The following is a 23,919-nucleotide window of genomic DNA, read 5'->3' as shown; positions in this document are numbered from 1 at the left end:
AATATTTTAATCTGTCAGATGTGTTGGAAATCGTTATTTTAAAACAGACAGAAAGATGGTTGTAAACTGGCAGAACTACAATATCGGGTATTCAAGGGAAATAGATGTTTGATCTGAAGCACAATGGAGTTGACTGAATAGTCTGGAAGAGATTTGAAGCAATTCATTTTGATCAGGATTCACATATCTACTTTTTCTTCCATAACATGAGCTTCTTAAGTATTTTGTTCTATAAATTGCCATGAAATACGGCACACATTTCAGAAGAACTACATTGCTCCAGTACTATGAACATTAACATACAATACATATACTTCTTCATAATCAGAAGAAGGTTAATTTTAGATTGTCTAAATAGAGACACTTTTCCTAAAGTGAATGGATTGGGAATGAAGTGAACAACATGTTGATTCAACTCTAAAATGAACATCATACTGATTTAAAGTATCAACAGTCTTAATTAATTAAACATTTCTACTTCCACAATATTGTGTCGCCACCAACTAATTAAAACACAAATGGTATTCAGTACATTTGAAAATCCTCCAAAATCATCTATAACGTCACACTATCATAAAAATCAGGTTGCTTTCAAGTTTTATTTTACATTATGCTAATTGGTGAATACTCACAAGATTTCAAGAAAAACAATCCTTTGGCTAAAAGTTAAATACTTTTCAATACTTTCTACACAAGTCAAACCCTTCAATAACACATTCTATTTTTCATTTAGTTTTCCAGCCTTCTATGACTACCTGACAAAACAAATGTTTTGAACTGAACAACAGCAATAATGACAGTGAATGCAATGCCACAAAACTGTCTTGAACATAAACAACAAAACACATTTTCTGTCTGTTGCATAAATAATTCATGTTTAGTGAAACAAAACCTAAAAAAGTAACTTGTTGCAAGCTGAAAACTGATCCTGCAGCTCAGATTACAAATAAAAGCAAGAAGTCCAGCATTTCACTGCATAAATTCTGAGAATACAGTACTTTATTACAGAGCTATGTATCTATGAAACAGATACACTCATCGGTATATTACATAACCCTTCGTGCACAAAAATAAACAGATAAATAGAAGAAAATATTATTACATTATACTGTATGACTGCATGATTATGTAAACCATTAGTACAGGATTATTCAGTTCATTAGAACTTTTTTGGCATGACCTGTCATCATTTCAAGTAGCAGAGTAATGTATACTGTGAAGCAGGAAAAACACAATGATCTTGGTTTTTAGGGAAATCACTCAATAAATCCTGGGGCCACTTTTATATAAATCTGAAATAATAAATAATTAGTGAATGTTGAGTTAAAGGATTTTGTCAGTGTTGTTTGTAAATCAGTGACAGCCATGCAACATGCACAATACTGTACTATTTAATGAAATATCATTCAGTGTTAGAATGACTTACTGCACATGTCCTGTACATATCCCAGCCCTATAAAAACAATGGATTATGTAGGTCTATAATAATAATTATAATAATAATTGCTTACATTTATATAGCGCTTTTCTGGACACTCCACTCAAAGCACTTTACAGGTAATGGGGACTCCCCTCCACCACCACCAATGTGCAGCACCCATCTGGATGATGCGATGGCAGCCATAGTGCGCCAGAATCCTCCCCACACATCAGCTATCAGTGGGGAGGAGAGCAGAGTAATGAAGCCAATTCATAGAGGGGGATTATTAGGAGGGAATGACTGGTAAGGACCAATGGGAAATTTGGCCAGGATGCCAGGGTTACACCCCTACTCTTTACAAGAAACGCTCTGGGATTTTTAATGACCTCAGAGAGTCAGGACCTCGGTTTTACGTCTCATCCGAAGGACGGCGCCTGTTTACAGCATAGTGTCCCCATCACTATACTGGGGCATTAGGACCCACATGGGGTGAGCACCCCCTGCTGGCCCCCTGCTGGCCCCACTTACACCTCTTAGATTTTCCCAGCAACCTTAGATTTTCCCAGGAGGTCTGCCAGTCATCTGGCAACAACATCAACAAGATCCCACAAGTGACGCTACAGAAAAAAAGCCAGGCATGTAGGATGGTTTTAATGTCCATCCAGCAAATACTGGATAATCTGCTATACCATACAGTATATGTTACACTGCACCACCTGCCTGGAAGGTGGGGGCCAGCCAGGAGCTGTTATGGACCCAAGTATAAGAGTGTTTCAGTTCAAGGGGAGTGGCCGATACACTGCAGCGTGGACTCTGCTTCACACGGGAAAGATTCAAGCAGAAAAGGTAGAAGCAGGTAGAAGCAGAGTCCAGGGGTTATACCCTGGCAGTAGGCAGGCTGATACACTACAGCGCTAACAGTCTGGGACTGCTTTGTTCCCAGCAGCGGGGCTCGTAGGAGAGAGGATGCCCAGGATATCAAGCAGACAGACAGGCTGGCCGAGATACAGGCAGATGAGCTGGAGATGTAATGAAGGGATAACAGGTGCAGGAGTGTAGACTGGGAAGGAGGGTCTGCATCTGAAGCTGTACTGGTCAGGGAGCACGTCACTGGGGCAGTCAATCCAGAAGTGTGAAAGATAGCAGGCTTAGCAAAGCGCAAGCTCTTCAGGTGGGGTCTCATCCAGAGACTGAACTGCGTCATTAAGGCAGACTTGGTAGGCGCACCAAGGACTGGGCTAAGCAGTAGATTGAAATCAGCACAGTCTTTTAGGTGAGAAAGGAGTGAACCACCTGTGCTTTTCTTTCAGAATGCTCTGCACGGCTGAGGGGACCAACACTGTGGCCAGACAAGGCGAATGTCGTCAGAGGGGGAAGCCTGAAGTGTGCCAGGAATCGGGCTGAGCGGCAAGCCCACTGAGCGACTGAATCGGTGAAGGGCCCTGGACACACTGCCAACTCAGCAGTCTGGAGCGTCTCTAGAAAGAGTCGGGGCATGTAGGGATACGGGAAAACAGGAACAGAAAGGAATCTGCTGGGAAACACCAGTTGGAAGTTTAGAGGTTAAATCACTGAGGAGAACCTGAACAGGGTTTAAATGTCCTGCAGCAACTTAAGCTAAGGGTGGAGGTATGGCCCACAGCCAGTACGGCTGCAACATGCCGAAGAATGATGTGGAGTGTTGGTGACCCTCCTCGTCCTGGTGTCCCACTTGCCAGAACGGAAAGACAGCACCTTTACAATTGGTTGCAATTAACCAGAGCTACTGTACAGAAAATGCCATAATATGAACTCAAAACATGCCAATAATCCAACAGATCAGAGATGTCTAGTAAGCTATAGTTTCTGAATCTGAAATATTTATCATACACAGATTTCCTCACCAACATCAGCTTTCACAGTAACACTGACCTACAAATGGAAGTATTCTTGGTCATAAAAAGCAGGGTGAATTCAGAAATGTATTGCTAAATAATATTTGTTCAGTCAAGTCAGAGTGATGGTGTGTTCCAAAATTATGAGGATAACATATTGTGACTAAACCTCCCAGCACGTGAAGCTGGAGGACATTTTTCAACATGAAAATGTGCATTTTTATTTTCCCCCTCACAGCCAAAATAACACAGGCATTTATTTATGTACAGAACGTTCAAGTTCTGAATTGACCTCTGTGATTGCCTGCTATGAACCTAATTGAACACTTGTGGGACAGGTTGTGTTAACAACATCCCCAATCACAGGATTGATCACACTCACTGCAAAGCTGTTGCATAACTTACTGCATCATTGGACATCTTTGTCAGTCAATGCCTTGTAGACTACAGGCATGTATCAGAGCACAAAATGGTTACACCTGTTAATAGGCATCACTGACCTCTACATCTTTTCATGATATATCTCATGTCACAGTCAATCAATATCACTGTGGGCTGTGGGTGTTCCCTTTGCTTATTAAACATAAATTACAACACTGATAACTTTTTATTTAGCATTTATAGAATATGAAGCATTTATAGAGTATGATTTACAACCCCTGTGTTTTATGGTTCTTATATCATAATTTTTTACACCTGTGTTGCTCCTGCAAACTTCCTCCCACCTTCCATGAGTTCCGCCTGTTGATCTAATCTTTTCTTTTGGGATCCGGTTCGGAATTTTTTTTACTCCACACTTATCTATTTTTCTGGCTTGAAATATCTACACATTTATTTAGGTTATTGATGTTTACTCATTTGCTCTTTTAAATACTAATTTCTATGTCTGGTCCATGCTGTTGTAATACATTTCCACATTGCCTGTAGTTTTTGAAATATTCTTGCAGTCAGCATTAAGGTTCACCTCTGTTTGTGAGGAAAGGGAGAACACAATAATCAAGGACTTTCTTCTTGATAGACAAAGGTAGTTGTTTTCTTTTTCATGTTTGCATCTTAGTCTTCTAGAATTTCTTTTATCCCATTTAAACTGCTGTTTTTTTCCCCACAATGAAATATATAATACATTCATTATGTGTAAAGCAGAATCTTAAAAGAGATGTTATAGGAAATGTAGACTTTTTGTTTACTTATCATGCTTGGAATTGGTATATAAAAGTATGAGAATTTAATACCTCATTCTCAGAAGCCCAAAGACCTTCTGTAATATAAATATTTGACTTTTATCCCGCAATTCCATGCTTGCAGAAAAAAAAGTACACATTAAATCTTTCCAGTATTTCCTTCACCTTAAATATGTATCTGTTTATCTTGGATGATTATAATAAATCCATCAGTATCTGTCCTTTTTCCTCTTTAAAATAGACGTCAAACACAACTGGACAGCTTTTGAAGTTGAAGCCAGATCTTATGTTTGAGTCATCGTCTTCATAAACAAGTGCAAACTTCTCACTACTAATGAAGGAGAAAAAAAAACTATATACAACAGAAATAATGCAATCTTCTCATACTCTCAGGTTATGACTCTGTAGGGATATTGACTACATTATTGCCACTGAATGCATGTAATATGTAGTCAATGTTACGGATAAAACTATTTTAAAATATTTTTATATACAGTATAATCTTTTGATTTCATAACATCCTGCACAAACTGAACACTTGTAATGGTGCTATTGATTTTTACTGTCGGTGCAATTATAAAGCCTAAACATTAAGCAGACATGTGACATACTGGGGCTGATAGCTGCAGCTAATAGACACATAAAGAACAATAAATGGATACTATTTTTTAAAAGAAACAGGGGTTTTTAGCTTTCTGAGGATTATATAATGTATGATCAGCACTACATAATTTGTCATTTGAGATGAGTTCAAAATAATACAATAAAATAATAATACATTCAGATTTTGTCATTTATATTAATCATTTCATATGCTACAGTATATGGACAGCGGGCACGTGTTCTAAATTTATCACTTTCCTTTGATATTGTTTTATGCCTGCAGCTATAAGGTCACTGTACTATATAATAAATAAGTCAACCACTAAACGTATTCCATTTCTGTTTGTGTTTTTAGTCACCTATACAAAAAGTTAAAATACATTTGATCTTTTTACACTCCCATATCAACATACACAATGAATGCTTTTAATCATCCCTTTTTGGGGGAGCATAGCATAGTGGGTAAGTCTCTGGTCTCATAAATTGTGGGTTCAAATCCCTGCTGCAGGCACTGCGATTATAGCCTTGTCAAGTTATTGTTATTATACTCATATACAGGTATATCGTATAATGAAATGCTATTTAGCTAGCTCTCAGACTGTAAGTAGTACAAAAAACAACAATACAATTGTATAAAAAAAAGAAAGACAGAGGCAATGTGCAAAACAACATCAGGTAACAGGTACTGTGCAAAACAACATCAGTTGTGCAAACTCATATGTCAACAGAATGAAATAAAGGATACAAAATTATGTTGAGTGAACGTCTTGACATGTGAGGTAGAAGTAGATTTCAATGTGTGTTTGAGTTTTGATGAAGAGAGGAGGCACTGTAAGGGTTCAGATCATAAGTGAGAGAGGCTGGGAGTTTAATACTTTGATAGTGTGGGGGTAAAAACTGTCTCTGAATCTAGAAGTCCAGGCCCGAATGCTCCAGTACCATTTTCCGATGGTAGAGGGTCATACAGTCTGTAGCTGGGGCGTGTGGGGTGTTTGATGATGCTTAGAGCTTTCCTCAAGCACCATCTGTCATAAAAGTCCTGGATGGATGGGAGAGCAACCCCAGTGATGGACTGGGCAGTTTTCACCACCCGCTGTAGGGCTTTGCAGTCAGCAATACTGCAGCTGCCATACAGTACCACACTGTGATGCAACCTGTCAGTATGCTTTCTGTAGTGCATCTGTAAAAGTTAGTGAGAATCTGAGAAGATATCTTAGCCTTCTTCAACCATCTTAGGAAATACAGGCGCTGTTGCGCTTTCTTAATCAGACAAGTGGCATTGAGAGACCATTTGAGGTCCTCTGTGATATGGGTGCCAAGGAATTTGAAGTTACTGACCCTTTCCACTTCAGTCCCATTCATGTGGATAGGTGCATGACCGTTTTGCAGTTTTCTGAAATCAGCTCCTTGGTTTTGCCGATGTTGAGGGTGAGGTTGTTGTCTTCACACTACGTTGTAAGGAGATTGACCTCCTCCCTGTAGGCCCTCTCATCATTGTCTGTGTTCAGACCAACTACTGTGGTGTCATCAGCAAACTTGATGATGGAGTTGGTGTTGTGTTTAGCCTTACAGTTGTGGGTGTAGAGGGAGTAAAGCATTGGACTAAGCACACAACCCTGGGGGACCCCAGTGTTCAGAGTTAGTGTGGTGGAGGTGTGGTTTCCAAGCCTGACAGCCTGGAGTCTGTCTGTCAGGAAGTCCAGAATCCAGTTGCAGAGGGTGGTGTCTTGATTAGTTTCTCTGGAATGATGGTGTTCAAAGCTGAGCTGAAGTCAATGAATAATAGACTTGCATACTGTATGTGTTCTTTTTATCCAGATGGGATAGGGCAGTGTGTATAGCAATGGAGATTGCATCATCTATGGATTTGTTGGGCCGGTAGGCAAATTGGTATGGGTCCAGTGTGTCTGGAATGGTGTCCTTAATGTGCCCCATGACCAGTCTCTCGAAGCACTTCATTATAACAGGGGTTAGTTCCACCGGGCGGTAGTCATTAAGGCATGTCACTGTGGTTTTCTTCGGTATTGGGATGATGGTGGTTGTCTTGAAGCAGGTGGGGACTACAGCTTGGGCCAAAGACATGTTGAAAATGTCTGTGAATACACTTGCCAGTTGATTGGCGCAGGCTCTGAGGACGTGACTGGGTATGCTATCAGGTCCTGCAGCCTTGCGTGTGTTCACTTTTAGCAGAGATCTCCTCACCTAATCTGCAGACAGTGAGAGCACCTGGTCAGCTGCAGAGGGTGCAGCTCTGTTGACTGGTTCTATGGTACTGACTTCAGACCGAGCATAACAGGTGTTGAGCTCGTTAGGCAGGGAGGCATCATGGGTAGATACACAGATGTTCTTCCTCTTGTAGTCTGTGAGTGCTTGAATACCATGCTACATGCGCCGTGGGTCATTAGTGATGAAATGTTCCTCTAATCCCTGTTTGAGTTTGTTTTTTGCATGTTTAATACCATTCTTTAGATTGATCCTGGCTAACTTTAGTTCTGATTTACTGCCTGATTTAAATGCTGCATTAATGGGGAGCAGAATTTCCAGGGGGCAATTACTGCAACAGAGTGATGTCCTGTCCAGAGGGGCAGTCATGTGTTCTTTCATCCGCTTAACGCCATGGAAACAAAGACAAGCTCTGGCCTGATGTGGATCAGATATGGAATCACCTTTGTATTCCTTTTAGCAACAAATGTATCAAACAAATTAGATTGTGCTTCATTGTAAGAAGATAACACTGAATTCTTCATTTTACTGTTGCTTACAAATCATACAAGAATGCCATTTCATGAAATGCTCTTTTAACATTCTCCATCAATTAATTAGTTCAAGCTTCCAGAAATGGTTTATTTAAATATGTAGTATTTCACCAATTCGTATAATGTGGGAAGTTATTTAATATTATCATTCCTATGTGTGTTATTATCCAGTTTAAAATCTATTTAAAGTCTGAAATAAAAATGTTTGAAACCAAAAAATGTTAACACAAACATATTAAGGGGAAATTTCACGTACATGTATAAATACATTATCGAAAATATTATATTAACCAAGTCTTCCTTATAATTAATTGCATTATTAAGTTTAAGAAGATGTTTGTTATTAAAATAATTTAGTGTTCCCTTCACTGTTCACAACTTTGCACTTATATAGTATAATTTGCACCCTCTGAATTATTTCCAAAAATAAAGCAATTGTTGTTATCATATATCTTTTTAAACAAATATTTAAAACAATAATCATTCATATACCTTTATAGTTTTCCATTCTTATGATAACATGAAACATTTTAATGTTGTTACTGGTTAATGTTCCATTATTATGATTAAAACACAAAAATATTTTTAAGATTTTAAAAATCAGAAGGTGCATTGATACAATATCTTCCAGCAGATGGCGATACTCTAGTCCAGGGGTCCTCCTGTCTGATGCAAACATTTCTACAGCTACAGTAGCTAGAATCTGACTCAGCATCTCATGGTCTGACAAAATCGACTGGACCTGTCTGTAGACTCTGCTGCTCTCAATATTAATATAACAAATTTTATCTATATATAATTAATTTTATGATGATACATAAAACAATAATAAAAAGATAAATATATTGCCTCTGCACAAAATGTTATATTTAAACATTGATTTTGTCTGACCTTTTTTAAAGTGCTTTACATAACAACATTTCTGGGTTTGTTTCCATGTTAATGCAGTTGTGTCAGGCAGTTCTTATTCCTTTTTTATTCCTATTTTATTATTATTTTTAGTTAAGGTCCGTATTACTGCTTTAACTCCGATTTCCCTAGATACAGTACATGACTAGTACTTTGTTTTAAAACTGCACAAAGCAGACTTTTCACAAATAATTTCTAACATTATCATTGCCATCACCATAATACCTAATAAGACCATAAATGGCAGAATTTCAGTATATGTCATAATATTGTCCCTCGATACATTAGTTTTTCTTCATAAGTTTATGAGTCACTATATTCTGACACATTATTGTTCCTCATAAGATTATTAGTCACTATATTCTGCTGCATATTAAAAATATATATTTGATTCTTGAAACATATAAATTTGATCTTTTTTTAAACATTAACTTTCACTACCTGCCCCATTCCCTCAAGAAGGGGTGTACTGTATCTTCTCAAAGATGACTGAAATAAAGTTATGTAACACTCCGGGGTTCCCATGGGTATGCACCCTTGCCGCGGCCGCCTCAGGTCAGCCCCCCACCGTCGGGGACTCGAACCTGGGCCTCCAGCGTCACTCAACAGGGACCCAGCCACTTGAGCTAAAGGGAAATCTCCCCTCAGCCCAGCGGCTGCGGTCCCTGCTATTCACAGGGAAGGGCGGTGATGTCACTGCGCTGGTAAGCCGGCTCTCACAACAAATGGTGGCCGTATGCGTTACAGTTACATCTATTACTAATTATACAGTTTCTGTTATTTAAACAGAATCTGTTTATTGCTCTGAAAACTGACAGAACGCTCACTACACAGAGAAGGACTTTGCTTTTCTTTAACGATACCAGCATTCGCATACAGTACAAAAATTATTTTAGATAAGAGGTGGTTTTTCCTTTTTTAAACTTACATCTTGTATAAGTTACATTACTTGACTGTAAAAAGAATGACATGTCTACAGCAGGTAGCTGGCCCGCAGGTGAATTACAAATTACAATTACAGAGAAACATCTAAAGTGCAGTCATTCTCCCTTTATAAATGCTGCTCCCTCGTTTAGCAAATGTGATTCTGGAAACATTGGCAAATGAACTTCATTAGGAAAATACAATGTAAAACCAAGGTGTATTTTTTTCTGTCAGGTCTTCAACAGAATCTAATTTGCCAGCTTTCAGGAACCTGTTCCTTCATGACCTTTCTGAGTCAGCAAGAGATCACAGCTCCTTGGTACAGCAGCAGGAAGCCTTGAAGTGATATTGAATGGTAAACAAAAGGGCTTGTGTTTTCTGCAGGATAATCATAAAGATGATCAAGGCGTCTTCAACAGCCTCAGCCCAAGGGAAAGGGCACGCTTCAAAGGTCATCACCTCAACACGCATGGTCTGTGTGTGGTCTTTATGGTGTATTTGATAATAAAGGCAGTGCTGGTATATACAGTAAATAACATAGTAAACTATGTTTCTCTGTATTTTTATTAACATTAACTGTCTACAAGTTAATGATATTTTGTTATGATGTTGTTAAAATAACCAAGTGCTATTGGAAATATACCTTTGCTAAGGAATTTGAAATCTGGTGTAATATTTAAGATATACAGTGCCTTGCGAAAGTATTCGGCCCCCTTGAACTTTTCAACCTTTTGCCACATTTCAGGCTTCAAACATAAAGATATAAATTTTTTATTTTATGTGAAGAATCACCAACAAGTGGGACACAATTGTGAAGTGGAACGAAATCTATTGGATTTTTGAAACTTTTTTAACTAATAAAAAAATGAAAAGTGGGGCATGCAAAATTATTCGGCCCCTTTACTTTCAGTGCAGCAAACTCACTCCAGAAGTTCAGCGAGGATCTCTGAATGATCCAATGTTGTCCTAAATGACTGATGGTGATAAATAGAATCCACCTGTGTGTAATCAAGTCTCTGTATAAATGCACCTGCTCTGTGATAGTCTCAAGGTTCTGTTGAAAGCGCAGAGAGCATCATGAAGACCAAGGAACACACCAGGCAGGTCCGTAATACTGTTGTGGAGAAGTTTAAAGCCGGATTTGGATACAAAAAGATTTCCCAAGCTTCAAACATCCCAAGGAGCACTGTGCAAGCGATCATCTTGAAATGGAAGGAGTATCAGACCACTGCAAATCTACCAAGACCTGGCCATCCCTCTAAACTTTCAGCTCAGACAAGGAGAAGACTGATCAGAGATGCAGCCAAGAGGCCCATGATCACTCTGGATGAACTGCAGAGAACTACAGCTGAGGTGGGAGAGTCTGTCCATAGGACAACAATCAGTCTTACACTGCACAAATCTGGCCTTTATGGAAGAGTGGCAAGAAGAAAGCCATTTCTCAAAGATATCCATAAAAGTCTCGTCTAAAGTTTGCCACAAGCCACCTGGGAGACACCCCAAACATGTGGAAGAAGGTGCTCTGGTCAGATGAAACCAAAATCGAACTTTTTGGCCACAATGCAAAACGATATGTTTGGCGTAAAAGCAACACAGCTCATCACCCTCAACACACCATCCCCACTGTCAAACATGGTGGTGGCAGCATCATGGTTTGGGCCTGCTTTTCTTCAGCAGGGACAGGGAAGATGGTTAAAATTGAGGGGAAGATGGATGCAGCCAAATACAGGACCATTCTGGATGAAAACCTGTTGGAGTCTGCAAAAGACCTGAAACTGGGATGGAGATTTATCTTCCAACAAGACAATGATCCCAAACAAACAGCAAAATCTACAAAGGAATGGTTCACAAATAAATGTATCCAGGTGTTTGAATGGCCAAGTCAAAGTCCAGACCTGAATCCAATCGAGAATCTGTGGAAAGAGCTGAAAACTGCTGTTCACAAACGCTCTCCATCCAACCTCACTGAGCTCGAGCTGTTTTGCAAGGAAGAATGGGCAAGAATTTCAGTCTCTCGATGTGCAAAACTGATAGAGACATACCCCAAGTGACTTGCAGCTGTAATCGCAGCAAAAGTTGGCTCTACAAAGTATTAACGCAAGGGGGCCGAATAATTTTGCACGCCCCACTTTTCATTTTTTTATTAGTTAAAAAAGTTTCAAAAATCCAATAGATTTCGTTCCACTTCACAATTGTGTCCCACTTGTTGGTGATTCTTCACATAAAATAAAAAATTTATATCTTTATGTTTGAAGCCTGAAATGTGGCAAAAGGTTGAAAAGTTCAAGGGGGCCAAATACTTTCGCAAGGCACTGTATCTATTTTCTAACTGCTTTATCCAATACAGTGTGACAGGGGAGCCAAAGCCTAACTGTCACGCCCTGTACACCCAGAGGGCGCTCTTCTTCTGTCCTGTTCTTAGTTCCCTGTGATTTTTCATGTCTTTCCAGTGTGTCTTGTTGTGTAGCCTATTAACTTCCTGTGTCTGCTCTGCTCCTGGCTCAGCATTGAGGGTACAGATGTCAGCAGACTCGCTTAGCACCAGATCACTCCACGTCTGTGGCCTGAGGGCTTAGGTTTCTATACCGACATCGTCTGACCCCCTGAGCCTGGGCTAACCTCTGTGTTGCCCCTTTTGCCGTTACGCATAGGGACTTTGCTCTCCTGGCCATTCCACGGCTTGCCCTTCTGACATCCGTGACACTAACCGGGCAAGCAACAGGCAGGATACACCCTGGACAGGATGCCAGTCTATCACAGGGCACACACAAACACAAACGCAAGATGCAGGAAGAATCTAAAGCCTAGCTACAGAAACCCGGGATTGTCTAACAGTATTACTATATGTTATCATCCCAAGCCCAATTTTTCCAGAAGCCAAATAACATACCAGTATGTATTTTAATTGTGGGAGGAAACCAGAGCCTCAGGAAGAAACCCATGCAAATACACAAACTCCACACAGATACACCCCAGGTCCAGAATTGAACCCAGGGCCCCACTACTGCTAAGCTGCAATACTAACCGCTGCACCACTGTGCCACCCTGCAATAGGATCATATAACCATTAACCAGCAGAGACCCCGAGATCCCAACTCCCATTCTTCCTACCTCCAGCAAAATGGAAGCTCACCCCATAATCAGATGTACACTAAACCGAAAGCATGAAAACAGAGTTTCAGATTTGGTCAAACCAGACCTCCATTAGAATGACTTCTATAATGTAACACTTTATACAGTATGTAGTGAACTGAATGTTAGCAGCATCAGGGCTTGCATAAAGTACTTAAAAGTAAAGCTACAGTACTTAAAAGTAAAGTTTATTTTATCAGTTCTTTCAAATACTTTTTGGGATATTCTGATACTGTTTTTACCATTTAGTATGCTCTTGTGAAATACTCGCTTCTCATTAAAAAAATCAAAGTTCATTCAATATACAGTATGACTGTAAGCATTTCTAAATTGTTCAGAAGCCAAATAGACACCCAGTATGTCTTTGGTCTGCAAGTGGAAACTGAAGCACCTAGAGGAAAGCCACTTGAACACTGGGAGAACATACAAAAACTCCATGCAGATATCACCCCAGGAACTGAACCCAGGCCCCCCAACAGTGTAAAACAGCAATGTTAACCACTGTGCAACATTGCCACCCTATTTAAGATACACATGTGAATTGAACTGGGAAACAAAGACTGATATGGATGCCTTTCCAAAAAGTGCAATTTATTTCCTCAGGGATGGTAAATAGACTACAGGTCTATGTTTTATTATATTTCTTAGTGAAACTAGCCAGTCTTCTAGAAGGACTCTCAAAAAACACTTAATTGCAGTTGTCCCAAGAGAGTTAAATAATCAACTACTGCTAGATAAGAATTATTTGGGCTCCTAGTGATTGTAGTACAGCTATTTATTTCATTCAGAAAGACAATTTTGTATGACATTGGTATGTTCTTTTGTAGTCAAACATACTGCAATCATTTAACAAAAAAGTTCTTAAATTAACTTGGGATATTGGGGCACTAATATCTGTGCACACTTGAACAGTCAAGGAGCTCTGCAATTTGCTTCACCAAAGTGTTTTTTCTTATGTACAGTACTTCTAAGGCATGACTTTTAATCAGTTTCACACAATCTCCACTACATCTTTCTCTTTCTGTCTCACATATTCTACAGAAAAAAGAAAGCAACCAATTATAAGCTTTTGTGGCAACAAAACATGCATTCCTTTCTTGTTTAACATTGAATTTCCTCATTTATACCTCAGTGGATTGTATGATTATTATCACTCAAGTTAGTTTCAATAGTTTTTTTTCTTTTGTAGATAAAAGGATTTTTTTTACTGCAAATTGCTTTTAGAAATGTTCCTGTTCTGAATATTTGCCCGTTTGGAAATAATTTTCATAATCAGATTGGTCTTGCATGACTCCATTACACCACAACAATGTTCAAATTTGAAGTTTCGATCAACTATAAAATATGAAGTTCAAGTAGGTAGGTGATAGGTGACACCTGAAGTAGACTCCACAGACGAAACATTGTCTTTTTCTTTTCCTTTCAGCATATAATAAATCTTTACCTGTTCCTTATAAAATACTGTATGTACACCACACACATTTTCAAGTAACTTCAGCACTTACTATATTCAAAAGACAAATTTAAAGAAGTATAACAAATACTGTACATGTATTTTACAGTCAACTAAGTGGTACAGATATTTTTAAATAAAACATACATTTTTAGGGTAGGTCTGGATTTTAGGTCATGTTACAGAATGAGTGCAACAAAACAACTCAAGCAGAGAAGACATCAAATTGCAAATATTAAGTGGGATGTTGAATTGACTTTGGCTTTGTATTTATGCCTTGCCATACACTAAGGGCATGCAGAAATTAAAAAGACTGAACATTCTGTTGCTTGCCGTTGCTTAAATACTGTATGTAATGCCCATTCTCCTCTTATTTTTTCCTAGAGACAGATGAGTCTTTCCTTCATTCAGGGAGGGCATTTCAAGCTTAGTAAGCCTTAGCTAAAGTCAAAGGCTAGATGTTCCTATTCCCCTGCCCATATTATCAGTGTTCCACTGCAGTCTCTTTGCAGTTCCAGTTGTCAAACATGTTACCTTCAGGGAGAGACTCTTTTAGTTGTATTGCTCCATGGCTGCAGAATGGTGTTCCCCTTGACAAGGGGCAATGTCACTCTCTGCAATTGATCTGAGTGGAGGTTGAAGAGTTGATGCCTTGGTTACGTGGCTTTTCTATGCATCACGATTCCCTTTGTAGAAGTGTTGTTTAATGTAACTTAACTCTATTTAAAATGGAAAATACTGAATTGCTTTTACTTGAAAACCCTAAATAAAAAACTATAGTATTATGACTCTCATCATTGTAACTGTTCTTTTTATAATTGTTTCAAACGGAATAGTGCACTACCCTTAATATTTTAAAAAATATTTTAATTTTACACTACTCTCAAAGTACCAAATGATTAATTTATTTCACTTATCATGCAGACTTCTTGCAATACAGTATTACGTTGGGGTTGAATTTGTTGTTGGATTGACTTTGTAGTGTGCTGGTGCAGTGACTGGGGAAGCACAAAAGACCTGCAGAACAACAAAATGACTTTTCTCTTTTCTGTTACAAAGTAATGGTATACACATGCATGGTGCACATATTGTTCAGTTTTCCAAGTCATTTTTAAAATTATAATATGCTTCTGCACATGTGCACCAGCCAAAGCACATGGTTCACTTTAAGCTGTCATACCTTTTTTTTTTAATCAAACTTTGTCTTAGATATACAGTACATAGTGCAGAATGAGAGTACAAAGAGTTAACATGCCAGCACCATTCAAAAGGCACCCCAGCTCAGAATTAAAACCAGGACACAAGAGCTGTGAGGTGGCAGTGCTACACAGCCAAGTCACTCTGTTGTATTTTATCACAATAAATGCAGATATATCTTTCATGTCTTTTTTCTTGCAAGTTGTCAAACCATATCTAAAAAATGTCCTATTCTATGTTGCAAAAATAAATATTTTTATCCAAGTGTACATATATTTGCTGTCTCTATTTGGTTAACAATCGGCTAACTAAAATAATGAAGAACACCTGAAGAAGGTTTCACAGCTGAAAACGTTGTGTTTTCTCTCTTCTCTTTTCAGCATGGAATAAACCTATTACTTGTTCCTTTGCAGACTACGCATGCTGATGCATCTACTCACCTGAACTAACTAAAACAATGCCTCATTTTCACTTGCTGGCCATTTCTGTTATGAGTCAATGAGTTAGATGAATATATTGAAGGCAATATGCGATTTGCTCAAATGTATATGCATGAGACAGATTGCTATTATCTTCCCTGGCCAGAGCAAATTCCATATTTCAATTTTCTATTTTAAAACTGTCTGAACTTGCAAAATATACAATTTAATCCCACACAATATCACCTCACTTCATCACAGCCTAAACAGAAGGTGATAGTGTGGGGAAAGTGGAATGTGATGGGGCTGGTAATATTTATAAACCTCATTGAAACCATGTCCTGTACAAACTCTGTTTGAAGCTTATAGAGGCATGACACATTTTTCAGTAGGGATTCTTTATATCTTGACCAATGAATTAATTTACACAACAATTGTTTCTGTGATGTGTTCCCCTAGATTTCTTTTTGGAATTAAGTCATTTCTCATCACATTCTTTATTATACAACTTTTAGCATGTGTAGAAACGTTTACCCGAGACAGTGCATTAGAAATGGTAAAGCACTGAATCATACTTAATCCAGGATCCTAGAGGATTATATCACCAGAACATACACAAACAAGAACTGTTATACAGTGTTTGGGTTTTGTCTAATGTGCAAACTTAATTACAATTAAGTACATTCTGGGAAGATATTAACAGCACTGTGACTGTTCAAAATGAGATCTATCTTATAATAACATCAGAATTCAATCAGATGCATCTGGATTCAGTGCAACTTTGTAGCATCCATCAGAGCTAACACATTGGAAACCAAATTTCATTAAGAGTTTTGAGGTTCTTCAAAGTCAGCTTTGAACTAAAGAGAAAAGAAAATAACCAGAGATGCAAGGTTTGTGGTCAATTATATTGGATGGAAATACGTTCTATCACAAAAGCAACATGAACTCCAAATACATTGAGCTGATGACTCCTGGGCAGGTGAGCTTTCTCTTTGGTAATTCCCCAGGTGTGCGGGCTAAAAATCCTTCAGTAATATTTCCTTCAGGAGTTCCCATGGGCACCAAGAATGCTCCACAGACATTTTCATTTTAAAACTCTTAAAACTTATAATTTGCTGCCTTAAGTCACAGCAATGCAATTCCCTGAACTGGGTTTAAAAGGTTTGAAATATTGGCCGTAAAAATATATTGGTCTACAGTGCTTTATAATAATTAATTGCATCTCTCCTAAAGAATCATATAGAGCTTTACACATATAGTGAAAGATCCAATTCATCTTCTACCTGGGTGATGTGTGGCAGCCATTGTGTACCAACTGTCACGATCGTCATCCCTCCTCTAGAGGGCGCTCCGACCCTTTTGTGTTTTAGTTTAATTATCACGTACACTTGTCCCTGGATTCACCGTTATTATTTAAGCTTGGTGCTTGGGAAGCTCAGGGCTCTGCACTGGTAGACGGACACCCGGAAGCCCGCCTACCAGCGGGTCCAGGAGTGACCCATCTGGGTCCGGGGCTCGGAGCGCCTGGCCTCGTTATCCCTTTTAACCCCTGGGTTCCTGTTCGAGTTCCCCCTTCCCAGGAATTTTCATCGACCTTGTCTTGGATGGACCTCCTGGTTTTGGATTATGGACTGAGCCCCGTTTTCCCTTTTTGGACTGTGTTGGACTTGTTCACCTGCGCCATGCCTCCAGAGCACCAGATCCCAGCCATCACGCCCCCCGTCTGTCATCCTGTCCTGTTCCTGTCGTGTTTCCCCTGATGTCCTACTCCAGTCACTTCTGGATTATACTGTCTGCATAGGGTCCTAAATACACACTAAAAGAGAGTATCAACCAGCTCCTGTTAACAACTGCCTCAAAACACAGCAGATCAGGCAGAGAACTGAAAAATTATCCTCTTGTTTGTAACCGTATTTATGTGCTTGTGCATTTTATGGAGAAATATCTCTATATTAAAAAGTATCTCTATATACTGTGTATATTTGTAATATTCTTTACAACTGAAGCACTTTTATCCCTCATGTACTTGTCTCTGTGTGGTATGATGGCTCAGTGGTTAGCATTGCTGCCTCGCAGCACTGGGGCCTTAGGTCCTATGGTGCTATGTGCGTGGAGTTTGCATGTTCTCCTTGTGTTAGTGTGGCTTTCTTCTGGGTGCTCTGATTTGCTCCCACAGTTCAAAGGCATACAGTATTTGTATATTAATTGGCTTTTGGGAAAATTGGCCCAGAGTATGTGTGCCCCGCAATGGACTGGTATCCTATCCAGAATGTCTCCTGCCTTCCGTCCATTGCTTGCTAGGGTAGGATCTACCTCCCTTGCAATACTGTAGTGGATATACTTGTCTATAAGTCATCATGAAACAAAGATATGCTCCTTCCCTTGGTGAGTATTTGTAGAGGTGGTGCTTATACTTATACGGTACTTACACGGTGTGTTACAAAAGAGCAACCAGAAGCACAGTTTGCCTCTTATTATTGACAGGCAATATAAAGTCTGTTTTACTTAACCTCTCTGAGAATGCAAAGGTAAAAAATGTGATATACATTGTATACAGTAACTTGACACTAAATGCCTTATTAAGTTGCTTTGGTGTGTAAAACTAGTTTTTCTACAGAAGTAATTTTCAAATAACGTCTCTGTTAGTGGTTGCTGCTCTTTGTATTTTTGATACTCCAGACATTTGTTTCTGTGCATTTTACCTGAACAGTGCATTTCATTATTTTTGGACCACTTCTGGAAAAGTCTCAAAATTTGTTTACAGAAATGTCTCCTTATGCCAGAAACTTCACTTGGAAATATAATTTTATATATAAAAGACAAAATGAAGGCATTGTATTGCAGTTCACCTTAGAAAATCCAGATACATAGATTTTTTGTTATGTGTTATTATTTACCTTTACTTTTTTATTATTTGATTTGATTTATGTGAATGTATTCAAACACACACATTAGAGGTTATATTTGAACATCTGAACACAACACAGAAGTACTTTTTCTCTTTATTTATTTTTTTATCCTGAACACTCTATACTCAGTCTTCATACAAGCAGTACAGGAATCAATCAGGAATGAATCTCACAAACATTGTATAATCCCAAAACATAATTTTAATTAAATTATTATTTGACAAGATCTTTGTCACTCTATTTATGTTATGATTATTATTGAGCATAAATAATTATGGGATTACTTAGTGTTCTTCTCCATACTTCAAACCCTGGGTTGTAATTGCAGTGTTATAATTATAAGTTTATCTCATCAGGGGAAGCAAAGTAGCTGTTAGACAAAATACTGTAGGCTTCTCATATGACCATGTGACAGAGAAGAACTTTTTATGACAAAAAATTGCACCTATCAGACCATTCAACCCTTCATCCTCTGCCTTTTAATGGCACATCTATGTCTACACTATCACCATTCATCTCTGCGGTACCATTTCTTAAACAAATGAGATGTCATTCTTACTCTTCCTAGAGACATTGTTTTAATACAGTTCTAGGATTTATTGTTGCTTAGCAACATAACACTTTGCCTCTATTGCAAGTCTGGGATATGAAACCCATTCTCACATTGTGATAGTTACTAATCTTAGCAGTGGCTTACAGATTTATTTTTATTTACAAAAATCATGTTTTGTTTGCTGATGATAGATGATTTTGTGTACACATGTCTAAGGAGAAAAAAAAGATTATACTTTTCCCATTATGCTCTACTTCACATGAATATCCATGCATCCATTTTCTAACCATTTCAGGGTTGCAGGGGAGCTGGAGCCTATCCCAGCAAATGATGGGCACAAAGCAGGATACACCCTGGACAGGGCCCCAGTTCATCCATTGCTTTCAAAGCTGCATAAATAGGGGGTCTGAAAATGGCGTGAGTTTAAAACAGAATTTTTGTTATGTTACATCCATCAGCTGTTTGGATAATAATAACCATATTAAGAATTTGGGATTTTAACAGCAATAAAGATTTTACCATACTAGAGATGATGTAGTTCTGACTGTTGCAGTCTAAATGTGTTCTCAAATGTGCTGCCTATGTTTGGACTTATAGTATAGCAATTCAATTCTCATCTTTTTCATTTGTTTTTGTTTTTTATTGCCACTAACAATATGCAACAAGATCCATCCATCTATCCATGTCCAGCGCTGCGAGGCAGCAATGCTAACCACTGCACCTTCGTGCTGCCCTGCAACAAGATCATCTAACCATTAACCTGGAGAAACTTTCTAAGATTCGTTCCTACCCTCAGCAGGATGGCGGCTCACCCCATAATCAGATGTACTTCTAACACAAAGTATGGATGCCTAAAATAGAGTTGAAGATTTTGTCAAACCAGACCACCATTAAATCTTGGAGGTTGCACAAGTATATGTTTTTTAATTAATGGGGCAAATGAATGGTTTGTATGTTGTTCTACAATGTAACACTTTATATGTAGTGAACTGAATGTGAGCAGCATCAGGATTTACCTAAAAAGCAACTTAAAAGCTAAAACGTTTATTTCACATACAAAGTAGTTATTGGATATTCTGATGTTGTTTTTACCATATAATATACTCTTGTGAAACACTTGCTTCTAATTAAACAAATCACAGTACTTCAACACATGGCATTGGTGATTAATCTAACGAAATAATAACAATATGTAAATCATTTTCAAGGGAAAAAAACATTTGCACTTTTAAAGTTTGTAGAGTTACAGAAATTAACCTGCTTTCTTTTTTAATATTCAATGTATGACTTGTTTATTTTGGAAAAAGTTCTTTGCTTATTAGTGACTATTAATCACTAATGCTTTTGCAGGCACTTGATGATTTTCACATATTCCCCCTCACGTGTCTCAATCCATAAAAAAAGTTAAGTCAAAGAAGGTGGTTATCCTTTTGAAGAAGGATGCCCAAATCTCAAGAGATCTTGTCACTCAGTGAAAAGGACAGTATTCAGTGAAGGGAGGATTAATTCTCCTTGCTATTATGACAAGCTACAATAACATCTACTCTGGCACAACTGCTAGCATTGTAGCACACCTCTGTCAGCATATTATAGTACCTTACCAAGAGAACTGTTCTTCCAACAGGACCAATCATGGTTTTGCAATTTACAGAAAATATCCAACCGTCTTCAAAAAGCTTGGCATCGAATAATGTAATGATTCACACTATGTTTATTACATGTGAGCAGATAATGGGTGGATGGATGTTACAAAAGTCATTGTTCAAGATGACTGAATATTGATCAAACTCTTAGTTATAATAAATCACAAAGATACAACTGCTGTGGTTATATTTTATCTTGAAAATCAGATTATACCAGCTCTTCACTTACCTGTAGGTACAGATTTGTAAGGATGCTTATATTTCAGCCATTATATCATACCACAGTGATATAATTGTGGTATCACACAATTCTTATATGATATACTTCTATTATACATACTGTATACTGTACAGTGCCTTACAAAAGTATTCAGACCTTTCTTATAGTGTCTAGGTTTATGAAATTATAAAATTTAAATTGAATTTAAATTGAATATTTTATTCAAAACCTGACAACCTCAAACTGAAGACTTCAAAAGGTTATATTAGTTATAGTTAATGATAGGAAAAACTGAAATATGCAGATTGCATTAGGATTTCTGTCCAATTTAAGATATGAAGTAGGTTTTCACCTACGATTTTCCAGTCCTTTGCTCCATCTACATTCTAATTAGTCTTGACAAGCTTCCCAGGTCCTGCTGATGAGAAGCAGAACTCTAACATAAAGCCACCATCACCATGCTTTGCAGTAGGTGTGGTGTTCACTGAATGATGCATTACATTGGGGTGCACATCAGGTGTAACACTTTGCACTTAAATGTGCATTTTGCATAAACTTCCAGTTTTGTCTTGAAAGACTACAAACCCTTTTGTCGCATGTTTGGAGTATCATTTGGACGCCTGGATGAAAACCCAATGGAGGATTTGAGATTTTATTTCAGTTCCATACAAGCTCCCCTAATGGATCAAATGGGATATTGTTGACTCTTGCACATTTTCTGCCACCTCAGCCAATGAACCTTTTAACTCTTTCAAAGTCAATACAAGGTTCGTGGTGTGATCCCTAACCAGTTTCCTCCTTGCCTGGCTACTCCTTTGGAGAGATAACATGAAATTTCTGTCTGATTTCAGAAAAAAAATCTCCAATTAACATAGAAAACTGCATACATTTGTGAATCATAGTAGCTAAACGGTAAGATTTCTGGAATTTGCCATTGTGTTATAGCCATATAACAACCGGAAGTAGCAAAAGCAACTATTCCTTTATGCCTAGCAAGCAATCTAGCACTTTTTACATTGCATTAAAGTCATCATTGATGCTGGCTGTGCTTCACCAACAGCAAACACTGGGCAGAGGATAATGAAACTGCAAAATAATCTTTATATAAACCAAGACAAGTTTTTTAGGAGTATACAGATGTGTTTTAAGCTGACATACATCATGAATATGCCTTGAAGAGCTAGTGAATTGGTTGTGTGTGGGATATGAATGCATTTATAAGGATACATGTATGTATCTTTCCCAGACCTAATGTGTAATGCATGAAGTAAAGTCAATGAAAAAAACATATTTATAGAGTTGCTCTCACACAAACTCCAAGTTCATCTTCAAGCTCAAGATCTATAATTTACCCCAATGCTAGGTACTTCAAGATATGGAGTAATGAAAAGATGTGAATACAAAAGCATGGCAATCTGCAAATTATCTGTGAGAAATGTTGTAATTGATGTTAGTGAAGTAATTTCTAATTTTGATGCTATGAAAAATAAGGTTTTTATATGTGGAGAGCCCAGCTGGCTGTTTCAATGGTAATGCACATTAAGATGATCAGAATGTACAAGCTTTGAAAGCTTTCTGTAACTTTTTACCACACTTTCTATTTACTATGTACAGGCTCAGGCTCATTTTTAATTATTTTTTAAATAACCTAAAAGTTAAATGCATACATTTGTAGTAGTATTTTTAATCAGATTGATAATTGATTGGTTCCTTTTATTATTATCATTCTATTAATAAATGTCACAAAGTACAAGGTTTCTAAATTCAAATTACAGTATGTCTAGGTCTGGTCCATTTAATGAAAGGAGTTTGCACATTATTTTCTAAGCTTGGCTGGATGCATTTATCTAAAATACAGGTTGCAGGTTGCAGGGAATAATCCTTAATTGGACATAAAATAGATGCAATTAACTCAAAATTTAATATTTTTTTAAACCTGAACAGAGTCAAAGACATAGTGAAATCATCACATCTTTGGTGCCATTAAATATTAAGCTAAACACAGCTGCAGACATACCTTGACATACAACTGCTGGAACTCATCCAGGTTGAGCCTGCCACTGGGACAGTCCTTCAGAAATCCTTTGTACCACTGTTTAAGTTCATGTTCATTAAACTCTGTGCTCTTCACCAGATCCTCCATAACTTCAGGGGCCAGTTTGCTGTTCTGTTTCCCCATTGTTTCTGAAAAATAACACAATGACATCTGTTTAATTGTGTTCAGCTTCTATATAAATTTCTCTGCTAAATGTCAAGAAGTGTTGTTTAAAATGGCAATGTTAAACCTAGTGAATCATATGCATTTTCTCAGAGTTTAAACAAGCATGACATGCACTGCATCCTAGTGTGTTCAGCTACCAGTTAACTGAGAAAAGGTTAAGGCCAGACTGATATGTTTTTAATATATCTTTTATCACCATGATCTCTCTGGGGCCAGAGATCTGATGAGATTCTAAAACCTCTTCATGATCTTTGATACTTGCTCAAGGAGATTCCTCCAGATTACTAAATCTAAAGGTTCACAAACTTATTCACACATGAATATTTACTTATGGATAATTTTGTTAATTACGATACACCCTGGACAAGGCACCAGTTTACTGCAGTTTCCACCTAACAGTCCAAAGACATACTGGTAGGTTTATTGTCGTCTGGGAAAACATGGCCCTAGTCTGAGTGTGTGTTTGTGTGCCCTGTGATGGACTGGTATCCTGTCCAGAATG

At 38.0% G+C, this 23,919-nt stretch overlaps 1 protein-coding gene across 1 annotated transcript in view; it reads right to left on the bottom strand.

The window, feature by feature from the left end:
• Nucleotides 1-23,919, bottom strand: part of vsnl1a (visinin-like 1a) — a 60,711-nt gene that overhangs the window by 17,955 nt on the left and 18,837 nt on the right. The window contains exon 2 of the mRNA XM_088625637.1: nt 23,214-23,380. Within this exon, the coding sequence (XP_088481763.1) occupies nt 23,214-23,375 (162 nt within the window). The 5' untranslated portion in view covers nt 23,376-23,380. The remainder of the gene's footprint in view (nt 1-23,213; nt 23,381-23,919) is intronic.

This window comes from Lepisosteus platostomus, chromosome 3 (assembly GCF_059453375.1).
Source record: "Lepisosteus platostomus isolate fLepPlt1 chromosome 3, fLepPlt1.hap1, whole genome shotgun sequence".
NCBI lineage: Eukaryota > Metazoa > Chordata > Actinopteri > Semionotiformes > Lepisosteidae > Lepisosteus > Lepisosteus platostomus.
The sequence above is the reverse complement of the archived record's forward strand: the minus strand, read 5'-3'. Positions and strand labels throughout refer to the sequence as shown.